Source organism: Mustelus asterias, chromosome 1 (assembly GCF_964213995.1).
Source record: "Mustelus asterias chromosome 1, sMusAst1.hap1.1, whole genome shotgun sequence".
Classification (NCBI taxonomy): Eukaryota; Metazoa; Chordata; class Chondrichthyes; order Carcharhiniformes; family Triakidae; genus Mustelus; species Mustelus asterias.
Genome location: NC_135801.1, coordinates 197,603,459 through 197,616,177, shown reverse-complemented (window position 1 = coordinate 197,616,177; position 12,719 = coordinate 197,603,459). Strand labels below are relative to the sequence as shown.

General features: G+C 50.3%; 1 protein-coding gene across 1 annotated transcript in view; it reads right to left on the bottom strand.

Annotated features, from left to right (window-relative positions):
• Positions 1 to 320: 320 nt before the first annotated feature.
• LOC144480555 (disintegrin and metalloproteinase domain-containing protein 12-like) overlaps positions 321 to 12,719 on the bottom strand; it is a 156,494-nt gene continuing 144,095 nt past the window's right edge. Inside the window, exons 27-28 of the mRNA XM_078200180.1 lie at positions 2,854 to 3,001; positions 321 to 360 (exon numbers count right to left, since the gene is read on the bottom strand). Coding sequence (XP_078056306.1) covers positions 321 to 360; positions 2,854 to 3,001 — 188 coding nt within the window. The remainder of the gene's footprint in view (positions 361 to 2,853; positions 3,002 to 12,719) is intronic.

Genomic DNA, 12,719 nt, shown 5'->3' with positions numbered 1-12,719 from the left:
TCAGCATTTATTGTCCATCCTTAATTACCCTGTGAGAGGCTGGTTAACTGAAGAACGGGTTGAATCCAGTTTCAAAAGCACTGTCATTGGGGCCTATATGAGGGAGTGAATCCTCAGTCCTGCACTGTGAGTGCTGTTTGTCTAAAGGAGAGTGCTTTGGTGTTGGGTTAAACAGGGAGAAGGTAAAGCTGAGAGACTGAGTGCAGAGTTCAGTCTCAGCCCGACAGGAGCAGAGGGCTACAGAGTACCACAGACACCGAGAGAGAGTGAGAGGGAGTTGATTTGGCGAGTAGTGGGTAAGGTTGAGTAATCGGTCTTGATTATTGTTTCTCGTTGATAAGATCACCATTGGGCGCTGACCTATGAGGAGACAGGGGACAGAGCAGAAGATTTCAGAACAAAGAGGTGAGCTGGCGGCAGAGCTTGGGCTGACATCATTATTCAGAGAGCGACATGCAGCTGATTGGAGAGTAACAATTTTTACAGATGCACCATAGAAAGCATTCTTTCTGGTTGTATCGCAGCTTGGTTTGGCTCCTGCTCTGCCCAAGACCGCAAGGAACGACAAAAGGTCATGAATGTAGCCCAGTCCATCACGCAAACCAGCCTCCCACCCATTGACTCTGTCTATACTTACTGCCGCCTCGGAAAAGCAGCCAGTATAATCAAGGACCCCACGCACCCCGAACATTCTCTTTTCCACCTTCTTCCGTCGGGAAAAAGATACAAAAATCTGAGAACACATACCAATCAACTCAAGAACAGCTTCTTCCCTACTGCCATCAGACTTTTGAATGGGCCTACATTGCATTAAGTTGCTCTTTCTCTACACCCTACCTATACACCCTACATCCTAGCTACACCCTACATCCTAGCTGCACCCTAGGGGCGACACGGTAGCACAGTGGTTAACACTGTTGCCTCACAGCGCCAGGGACCCGGGTTCGATTCCCGGCTTGGGTCTCTGTCTGTGTGGAGTTTGCACATCCTCCCCTTGTCTGCGTGGGTTTCATCCAGCTGCTCCGGTTTCCTCCCACACTCCAAAGATGTGCAGGCTAAGTGGATTGGCCGTGCTAAATTGCCCCTTAGTGTCAGGGGGACCAGGTGGGGTAAATGCATGGGTTTACGGGGATAAAGCCCGAGTGGGATTGTGGTCGGTGCAGACTCGATGGGTCTAATGGCCTCCTTCTGTATTGAAGGATTCTATAATCTATGACTGTAACGCTATTTTCTGCACTCTCTCCTTTCCTTCTCGATGAACGGTTTTCTTTGTCTGCATTGCTTTCCACTGTACACTAATACATGTGACAATAATAAATCAAATCAAAATCAATCAGGTGGATATCTCTTCCCTTCTTTAACTCTTTCAGGGATGTTAGTTTGGAGTAGCTAGTGTTTAAAATAGAGGAAGGTCCCTTGTCAACAAGTACTCTAAAGTAAAGGGAGAAACTAAGAGCTCAGTTCAAGGGTATGGCAGAATAACTCTGCCCTGTGGACTGCTCCTCCTGCAATGTGGGAAGTAAGGGATGAGGGTGACCATGTATGCAGGATGTGTGTCCAGCTTCAGCTCCTCAATGACTGCAATGCGCGACTGGAGCTACGGATGGACTCACTATGGAGCATCCGTGATGCTGAGGATACCGTGGATAGAACATTTAGCAATCTGGTCACACTGCAAGCAATGGCTGCACAGGCAGAAAAGCATTAGGCAACCACCAGGAAGAGTAGTAGGTGTAGGCAGGTAATTAGCAGTCCCTTGTGGTCATCCCCCTCTCAAACAGATGTACTGTGTTGGATATTGTTTGGGGGGGGATGCCCTCTCAGGGGAAAGCAACAACAACCAAGTTTGTGTCACCATGGTTGGCTCAGCTGTGGATGCAAAAGACTGGGAAACTTTTAGCACCAGGGAACTTGATTGTAAGAGGAGCTGAGAACCATTTCTGCAGCTGTGAACAACACTCTCTAATGGTATGTTGCCTCCCCGATGCCAGGGTCAGGCCTCTCTCAGAGTGACTGCAGGGCATTCTGAAAGGGGAGGGTGAACAGCCGGTGGTCGTGGTACATGTTGTTACCAACAACATGGGTAGAAAAAGGGATGAAGTTCTGCACCAGGAATTTAGGGAGTTAGGTAGTAGGTTAAAGAGCAGGATTTAAGGTTGTAATCTCCGGATTACTTCCGGTGCCATGCGCTACCATGTATAGGAATAGGGAAAATAGGTCAGATAAATGCGTGGCTAAAAGGATCGTGTAGGAGGGAGGGCTTTAGATTTTTGGATCATTGGGACAGTTTCTGGGGAAGGTAGGACCTGTACAAGGTGGACAGGTTGCACCTGAACCAGAACAGGTCCAATATTCTTGCTGGGAGGTTTGGTCATGCTGTTGGGAAGGGTTTAAATTAATTTGGCAAGGGGATGGGACACAGAATAGATATACAGTTGGGAGCGAGGTTCAGAGGGGAAACTGGGTTCATCCAGCAGGCAGAGAAGGGCATGGGAAGGCACATGGGAGGATTGGGACGTTCAATTCCATCTATTTTATTGCAAGGAGCCTGTCTGGTAAGGCAGGTGAACTTACAGCATTGATCAGCACATGGATATATGATATTGTGGCAATCACTGAGACATGATTGAAAGAAGGGCAGGACTGGCAGCTCGACATTCCAGGGTATAGAAGTTTCAGGCTAAAAGGGGGATGTAAGAGAGGAAGGAGGCATTGCATTATTGATTAAAGAGACCATCACTGCAGTAATGAGGGAGAATGTCTTAGAAGGGTCTTCAAACGAGGCCATATGGGCGGAGTTTAGAAACAGAAAAGAGGTCACTTCCTGGGATTATATTACAGGCCTCGCCTTACCTTATACGACATGTCAACTGATTAGCAGGAGATTTCCTGCAGATGATTCCCGTCTTCATTAGTATCTTTGTGACGAAGAAAGTCATAAATGACATGGCCAAAATTGGCACCACGACTTTACCGCCATAAGTAAAGTCGTCTGTTACACCTGAGGGAAGGGAGGAAAAATAGGTTAGTTTACAGTTCTCCCAAATGTGCTCCCAGCTCAGTGTGGAATATTCATCATGCATTTTGGTAGAACTAACGTAGGGGGAGCTATACGATAAATGGCAGAACCATTTATCGTATAGCTACACCATACAGGGTGTAGATACGCAGAGGGACCTGGGTTTGCAAGTCCACAGATCCTTGAAGGTGACGTCACAGGTGGAGAAGGTAGTGAAGAAGGCATATGGCATGCTTGCCTTTATAGGACGGGGCATAGAGTATAAAAGTTGGGGTCTGATGTTGCAGTTGTATAGAACGTTGGTTCGGCCGCATTTGGAATACTGCGCCCAGTTCTGGTCGCCATACTACCAGAAGGATATGGAGGCTTTAGAGAGAGTGCAGTTTACCAGGATGTTGCCTGGTATGGAAGGGCTTAATTATTAGGAGAGATTGGGTAAACTGGGGTTGTTCTCACTGGAAAGACAGAGGATGAGGGGTGACCTAATAGAGGTGTATAAAATTATGAAAGGCATAGATAGGGTGAACGGTGGGAAGCTTTTTCCCAGGTCGGTGGTGACGTCCACGAGGGGTCATAGGTTCAAGGTGAGGGGGGTGAGGTTTAACACGGATATCAGAAGGACGTTTTTTACACAGAGGGTGGTGGGGGCCTGGAATGCGCTGCCGGGCAAGGTGGTGGAGGCGGACACACTGGGAACGTTTAAGACTTATCTAGATAGCCACATGAACCGAGTGGGAATGGAGGGATACAAACGAATGGTCTAGTTTGGACCAGGGAACGGCACGGGCTTGGAGGGCCGAAGGGCCTGTTCCTGTGCTGTATTGTTCTTTGAGTACTGGATTGAATACAGTGGGTGTGATCAATGCCTTCCATCTCACTCTGACACTAAACTGGGATAGTAAGAGCATAAAGAGAGGCAGAAGGGTTTCTGATATGTATTCTGGGGAATTTTCTTGATCAGATAATCATTAAATATCAATAGGATATAGACAGATTTATGAAATGGACAGGCGTGTGACACATGTAATGTCATGCCGAAAAGTATAGAGTGATTCAGCTCAGTCAGAGGAACAAGGTCATCTATAATGAGAGGCAATTTTCTAAAGCAGGAAGACCGAGGGGTACATGCACCCAGATCACACAGGCCAGGACTTATTATCTAAATGAGGAGAGACTTTGGGGTGCTCCGATGCAGAGGGATCTGGGTATCCTCGTTTTTGAGTCACAGAAAACTAGCATGTAGGAACAGCATTCGAGTTTGCTGACGACACCACCGTAGTGGGTCGGATCTCAAACAATGACGAGACAGAGTACAGGAATGAGATAGAGAATCTGGTGAACTGGTGCGGCAACAATAATCTCTCCCTCAATGTCAACAAAATGAAGGAGATTGTCATCGACTTCAGGAAGCGTAAAGGAGAACATGCCCTTGTCTACATCAATGGGGACAAAGTAGAAAAGGTCGAGAGCTTCAAGTTTTTAGGTGCCCAGATCACCAACAACCTGTCCTGGTCCCCCCACGCCGACACTATAGTTAAGAAAGCCCACCAACGCCATTAATTTCTCAGAAGACTAAGGAAATTTGGCATGTCAGCTACAACCCTCACCAACTTTTACAGATGCACCATAGAAAGCATCCTTTCTGCTTGTATTACAGCGTGGTATGGTTCCTGCTCTGCCCAAGACTGCAAGGGACTACAAAAGGTCATGAATATAACCCAATCCATCACGCAAACCAGCCTCTCATCCACTGACTTATGAAGAGAGATTAAACAGTTTAGGCCAATACTCTCTGGAATTTAGAAGAATGAGGCAAGATCAAATTGAGGTATCCCAGGTGATTAAAGGTATGGATAAAGTGGACGTGGAGTGGATGCTTCCTCTTGTGGGGCATTCTAGGACGAGAGGTCAAAGACTCAGGAGAAGGGAAAGTAATTTAAAACAGAGTTGAGGAGAAACTACTTCTCCCAAAGGGTTCTCTCAAAGTGCGGTGGATGCTGGGAAAATGAGTAAATTTAAGAAAGAGTGAGACAGGTTTTTAATTGGTAATGGGTTGAAGGGTTATGGGGAGAAGGCAGGAAAATGAGGATGAGGAGCATATTAGCCATGATCGAATGGCGGAGCGGACGTGGCGGGCCGAATGGTCTAATTCTGGTCCTATATCATAATTCTATCTCCTTCACGATAGCATTGGAAAGAGATAGGATCAGGCAGGCTAGGAAAGTGTTTCTCTGGAGTAAAGGGAAATACAGTGTCATCAGGGAGGAAATTAGACGGGTAAATTGGAAGGAGGCATTCTTGGGGAAAAGTACCGAAGGAAAGTGGAGGATTTTCAAGGAATGTTTGTCTGGAGCTCTGCATGACAACGTTCCGATGAGACAGGGGGGTGTTGGTAGGGTACGGGAACCGTGGTGCACGAAGGTTGTGATGAACCTGGTGAATAAGAAAAGAGAGGCGTACAGAAGGTTCAGAGAGCTAGGAGGTGTTAAGGATTTAGAGGAGTATACGGGATGTAGGAAGGAGCTTAAGAAGGAAATTAGGAGAGCGAGAAGGGGTCATGAGAAGGCCTTGGCGGGTAAGATTAAGGAGAACCCCAAGGCTTTCTACAAATATGTCAAGAGTAAAAGGATGAGATGTGAAGGCATAGGACCCTTAAAAGGTGAAGGGGGAAAAGTTTGTGCGGAACCGTTAGAAATGGCGGAGCTGCTTAATGAATACTTTACCTCGGTATTCACGGTGGAAAGGGATCTGGGTGGTTGTACTGCTGGTTTGCGGTGGACAGAAAGGATCGAGCATGTGGACATAAAGAAAGAGGATGTGTTGGAACTATTGAATGGCATCAAGGTTGGTAAGTCGCCGGGACCGGATGGGATGTACCCCAGGTTACTGTGGGAGGCGAGGGAGGAGATTGCGGAGCCTTTGGCGATGATCTTTGCATCGTCGATGGAGACGGGAGAGGTTCCGGAGGATTGGAGGATTGCAGATGTGGTCCCTATATTCAAGAAAGGGAACAGGGACAGCCCGGGAAATTACCGACCGGTGAGTCTAACCTCAGTGGTTGGTAAGTTGATGGAGAGGATCCTGAGAGACAGGATTTATGATCATCTAGAGAAGTTTAGTATGATCAAAAGTAGTCAGCACGGCTTTGTCAAGGGCAGGTCGTGCCTTACGAGCCTGGTTGAGTTCTTTGAAAATGTGACCAAACACATTGACGAAGGAAGAGCGGTGGATGTGGTCTATATGGACTTCAGCAAGGCGTTCGATAAGGTCCCCCATGCAAGACTTCTTGAGAAAGTGAGAGGGCATGGGATCCAAGAGGCTGTTGCCTTGTGGATCCAGAACTGGCTTGCCTGCAGAAGGCAGAGAGTGGCTGTGGAGGGGTCTTTCTCTGCATGGCGGTCAGTGACCAGTGGAGTGCCCCAGGGATCTGTTCTGGGACCCTTGCTGTTTGTCATTTTCATAAATGACCTGGATGAGGAAGTGGAGGGATGGGTTGGTAAGTTTGCTGACGACACCAAGGTAGGTGGTGTTGTGGATAGTTTGGAGGGATGTCAGAAGTTGCAGCGAGACATAGATAGAATGCAAGACTGGGCGGAGAAGTGGCAGATGGACTTCAACCCGGATAAGTGTGTGGTGATCCATTTTGGCAGATCCAATGGGATGAAGCAGCAGTATAATATGAAGGGTACCATTCTTAGCAGTGTAGAGGATCAGAAGGACCTTGGGGTCCGGGTCCATAGGACTCTTAAATCGGCCTCGCAGGTGGAGGATGCGGTCAAGAAGGCGTACGGCGTACTGGCCTTCATTAATCGAGGGATTGAGTTTAGGAGTCGGGAGATAATGCTGCAGCTTTATAGGACCCTGGTTAGACCCCACTTGGAGTACTGCGCGCAGTTCTGGTCACCTCATTACAGGAAAGATGTTGAAGCCATTGAAAGGGTGCAGAGGAGATTTACAAGGATGTTGCCTGGATTGGGGGGCATGCCTTATGAGGATAGGTTGAGGGAGCTTGGTCTCTTCTCCCTGGAGAGACGAAGGATGAGAGGTGACCTGATAGAGGTTTACAAGATGTTGAGAGGTCTGGATAGGGTAGACTCTCAGAGGCTATTTCCAAGGGCTGAAATGGTTGCTACGAGAGGACACAGGTTTAAGGTGCTGGGGGGTAGGTACAGAGGAGATGTCAGGGGTAGGTTTTTCACTCAGAGGGTGGTGGGTGAGTGGAATCGGCTGACGTCGGTGGTGGTGGAGGCAAACTCGTTGGGGTCTTTTAAGAGACTTCTGGATGAGTACATGGGATTTAATGGGATTGAGGGCTATAGATAGGCCTAGAGGTGGGGATGTGATCGGCGCAACCTGTGGGCCGAAGGGCCTGTTTGTGCTGTGGCTTTCTATGTTCTATGTTCTATATCTTATGATCTTGAGAAAGCATTTAATAAAGTCACACAGAATCTTGGGTTTTACTGACTGAGGTATAACATATACCAATAAGAAAATAATGGTGGAACAATGTCATCAGATCAGCCATGATCTTACTGAATAGTGGAGCAGATTTGAGGGGCCGATTGGCCTACTCCTGTTCCTAATTCTTATCGACTTATGAAAATCAAAACAGGCTTATTCAGGATCTCGGAGAGTATTCACATCTTTCATTTGGAGGAAGTCAGTTGAGTTAAAGGAGATAAAAGCAAAATACTGCAGAATCTAGAACAAGACCAGAAAATGCTGGAAAATCTCAGCAAATCTGACAGCATCTATGGGGAGAGAATAGAGCCAATGTTTCGAGTCGAGGTGACCCTTCATCAGAGCTAAGAGCAAAGAGAATCAGCGGAGATTTATACTATTGGGGGTGGGGGAGGCGGGAGCGGGTGTGGAATTGGACAAAGGGAATGTAAATGAGGATACAGAAGGCTGAGAGGCCCTCCTTCTTTCCACCCGCTCCCCCCCACCCACCCTCCACACCCCCTCCCCCCACCCACCCCCCGCCACACCCCCTCCCCCCACCCACTCCCCACCACACCCCCTCCCCCCCATCCACTCCCCACTACACCCCCTCCCCCCCATCCACTCCCCACCACACCCCCTCCCCCCCACCCACCCCCACCACACCCCCTCCCTCCCACCCACCCCCCCGTCACACCCCCTCTCCCCCACCCACCCCCCACACCACACCCCCTCCCCCCCACCCAACGCCTCCCCCCAACCCACCACCTCCCCCCACTCCCCCACCACACCCCCTCCCCCCCATCCACTCCCCACCCACCCCCCACCACACCCCCTCCCCCCCATCCACTCCCCACCCACCCCCCACCACACCCCCTCCCCCCCACCCACCCCCCACCACACCCCCTCCCCCCCACCCACCCCCACCACACCCCCTCCCCCCCCACCCACCCCCCACCACACCCCCTCCCCCCCCACCCACCCCCCACCACACCCCCTCCCCCCCCACCCACCCCCCACCACACCCCCTCCCCCCCACCCACCCCCCACACCCCCTCCCCCTACCCACCCCCCGCCACACCCCCTCCCCCCCACCCACCCCCCCACCACACCCCCTCCCCCCCACCCACCCCCCCGCCACACCCCCTCCCGCCCACCCACCCCCCCCACCACACCCCCTCTCCCCCACCCACCCCCCACACCACACCCCCTCCCCCCCACCACACCCCCTCCCCCCACCCACCCCCCACACCCCCTCCCCCTACCCACCCCCCGCCACACCCCCTCCCCCCCACCCACCCCCCCACCACACCCCCTCCCCCCCACCCACCCCCCCGCCACACCCCCTCCCGCCCACCCACCCCCCCCGCCACACCCCCTCTCCCCCACCCACCCCCCACACTACACCCCCTCCCCCCCACCACACCCCCTCCCCCCACCCATCCCTCCCACCACACCCCCTCCCCCCCACCCACCCCTCCGCCACACCCCCTCCCCCCCACCCACCCCTCCGCCACACCCCCTCCCCCCCCACCACACCCCACCAGAGTGGAGGGCATGCTCTCGCTGACTTCTTGCTCAAAGCAGGCATGGAATGCATTGAGCTCATCAGGGAGGGGCGCGTTGGAGCCGGCGATTTTATATGCCTTCATCTTGTAGCCTGCTACGTCTTGCAGACCTTGCCATAGTCAGCGGGGGTCGGTGTGGCTAGTCTGGGACTCTAGCTTGGTTCTGTATTGTCTTCTGGCATCTTTGATGGATCTCCCAAGATTGTATCTGGCTTTCTTGTATAGACAGTAAGAAGTTTAACAACACCAGGTTAAAGTCCAACAGGTTTATTTGGTAGCAAAAGCCACACAAGCTTTCGGAGCTCTTAGCCCCTTCTTCAGGTGAGTGGGAATTCTGTTCACAAACAGAGCTTATAAAGACACAGACTCAATTTACATGAATAATGGTTGGAATGCAAATACTTACAACTAATCAAGTCTTTAAGAGACGAAACAATGTGAGTGGAGAGAGCATCAAGACAGGTACTCCATTAAGGACGGTCACCTCAGCACCTCACTGTACCGCAAGCCCACGGATAACCTCACGATGCTCCACTTCTCCAGCTTCCACCCTAAACACGTTAAAGAAGCCATCCCCTACAGACAAGCACTCTGTATGCACAGGATCTGCTCAGATGAGGAGGATCGCAACAGACACCTCCAGACGCTGAAAGATGCCCTCATAAGAACAGGATATGGCGCTAGACTCATTGATCAACAGTTCCAACGTGCCACAGCGAAAAACCGCACCGATCTCCTCAGAAGACAAACATGGGACACAGTGGACAGAGTACCCTTCGTCGTCCAGTACTTCCCCGGAGCGGAGAAGCTACGGCATCTCCTCCGGAGCCTTCAACATGTCATTGATGAAGACGAACATCTCGCCAAGGCCATCCCCACACCCCCACTTCTTGCCTTCAAACAACCGCACAACCTCAAACAGACCATTGTCCGCAGCAAACTACCCAGCCTTCAGGAGAACAGTGACCATGACACCACACAACCCTGCCACAGCAACCTCTGCAAGACGTGCCGGATCATCGACACAGATGCCATCATCTCACGTGAGAACACCATCCACCAGGTACACGGTACATACTCTTGCAATTCGGCCAACGTTGTCTACCTGATACGCTGCAAGAAAGGATGTCCCGAGGCATGGTACATTGGGGAAACTATGCAGACGCTGCGACAACGGATGAATGAACACCGCTCGACAATCACCAGGCAAGACTGTTCTCTTCCTGTTGGGGAGCACTTCAGCGGTCACGGGCATTCGGCCTCTGATATTCGGGTAAGTGTTCTCCAAGGCGGCCTTCGCGACACACGACGGCGCAGAGTCGCTGAGCAGAAACTGATAGCCAAGTTCCGCACACACGAGGACGGCCTCAACCGGGATATTGGGTTCATGTCACACTATTTGTAACTCCCACAGTTGCGTGGACCTGCAGAGTTTCACTGGCTGTCTTGTCTGGAGACAATACACATCTTTTTAGCCTGTCTTGATGCTCTCTCCACTCACATTGTTTCGTCTCTTAAAGACTTGATTAGTTGTAAGTATTTGCATTCCAACCATTATTCATGTAAATTGAGTCTGTGTCTTTATAAGCTCTGTTTGTGAACAGAATTCCCACTCACCTGAAGAAGGGGCTAAGAGCTCCGAAAGCTTGTGTGGCTTTTGCTACCAAATAAACCTGTTGGACTTTAACCTGGTGTTGTTAAACTTCTTACTGTGTTTACCCCAGTCCAACGCCGGCATCTCCACATCATTTCTTGTATAGGTCATTGTCACCTGACCTGAATGCCTCAGACCCGGACTTCAGCAGGCATTGGATATCCCTGTTCATCCATGGTTTCCAATTGGGGAACACACGGATTTGCTTCTTTGGCACACAGTCTTCTACACACTTACTAATGAAGTCAGTTACTGTAGTGGCGTACTCGTTCAGGCTGGTCGCAGTGTTTTTAAATACTGACCAGTCCACTGACTCCAAGCAGCCCCTAGGCGGTCATCCGATTGCTCAGACCAACATTGCACGACTCTGATGGATTCTTCCGCTTCAGTTTTTGCTTGTAAGCCAGGAGCAGGAGCACAGCCTTGTGGTCTGATTTGCCAAAGTGTGGGCGGGCGATAGAGCGGTAGGCATGTTTGATATTTGTGTAGCAGTGGCCTAGGATGTTTGGGCCTCTGGTGGAGTAGGAGACATGTTGGTGGTAACTTGGCAGTACGCTCTTGAGCTCGGCATGATTGAATTAAGAAGGCAAATGGAATTTTGTCCTTCATTGCTAGAATGATGGAGTTTAAAAACAGCGAGGTTATGTTGCAGCTGTATAAGATGCTGGTGAGGCCACACCTGGAGTACTGTGTACAGTTTTGGTCTCCTTACTTGAGAAAGGATATACTGGCACTGGAGGGGGTGCAGAGGAGATTCACTAGGTTGATTCTGGAGTTGAGAGTGTTGGATTATGAGGAGAGACTGAGCAGACTGGGGCTAAACTCATTGGAATTCAGAAGAATGAGGGGAGATCTTATAGAAACATATAATACCCAGATAAATGCGTCGTGGTCCATTTTGGTAGGTCAAATGGGATGAAGGAGTACAATATAAAGGGAAAGATTCTTAGTACTGTCGAGGAACAGAAGGACCTTGGGGTCCGGGTCCATAGGACTCTAAAATCGGCCCCGCAGGTGGAGGAGGTGGTTAAGAAGGCGTATGGTGTGCTGGCCTTTATCAATCGAGGGATTGAGTTTAGGAGTCCGGGGATAATGATGCAGCAATATAAGACCCTCGTCAGACCCCACTTGGAGTACTGTGCTCAGTTCTGGTCGGCTCACTATAGGAAGGATGTGGAAAAGATTGAAAAGGTGCAGAGGAGATTTACAAGGATGTTGCCTGGATTGAGTGGCATGCCTTATGAGGATAGGCTGAGGGAGCTCGGTCTTTTCTCCTTGGAGAGACGAAGGATGAGAGAAGACCTAATAGAGGTGTATAAGATGTTGAGAGGCATAGATCAGGTGGACTCTCAGAGGCTTTTTCCCAGGGTGGAAATGTCTGCTACGAGAGGACACAGGTTTAAGGTGCTGGGGGGTAGGTACAGGGGAGATATTAGGGGTAAGTTTTTCACACAGAGGGTGGTGGGCGAGTGGAATCGGCTGCCGTCAGTGGTGGTGGAGGCGAACTCAATAGGGTCTTTTAAGAGACTCCTGGATGAGTACATGGAGCTTAATAGGATGGAGGGTTATAGGTAGGTCGAGAAGGTAGGGATGTGTTCGGCACAACTTGTGGGCCGAAGGGCCTGTTTGTGCTGTAGTTTTTCTATGTTTCTATGTTTCTAAGATCTTCAGGGATAACTGGAAAAGGTTAGGTGGGATGAGGGATCATTCAGGAATTCTGTCCGGGAGCATGCTCCACAGAAGGAGGGTATTCGGTCAAGTGAACCTCGGCAATGTGCGTTCAGCTTAGTCCCATAGCCCAGCACTTTGTCAATACGGTTCCTTATTCTCAAGTAACTGTTCGATAAACTTTTAAATTTAAAATTAGGTTACCATCAATTTTTAAGAGGTGTATCCGTGATCATCATAGAAATCATCATAGAAACCCTACAGTGTAGAAAGAGGCCATTCGGCCCATCGAGTCTACACCGACCATGATCCCACCCAGGCCCTACCCCCATATCCCTACATATTTACCCGCTAATCCCTCTAACTACGC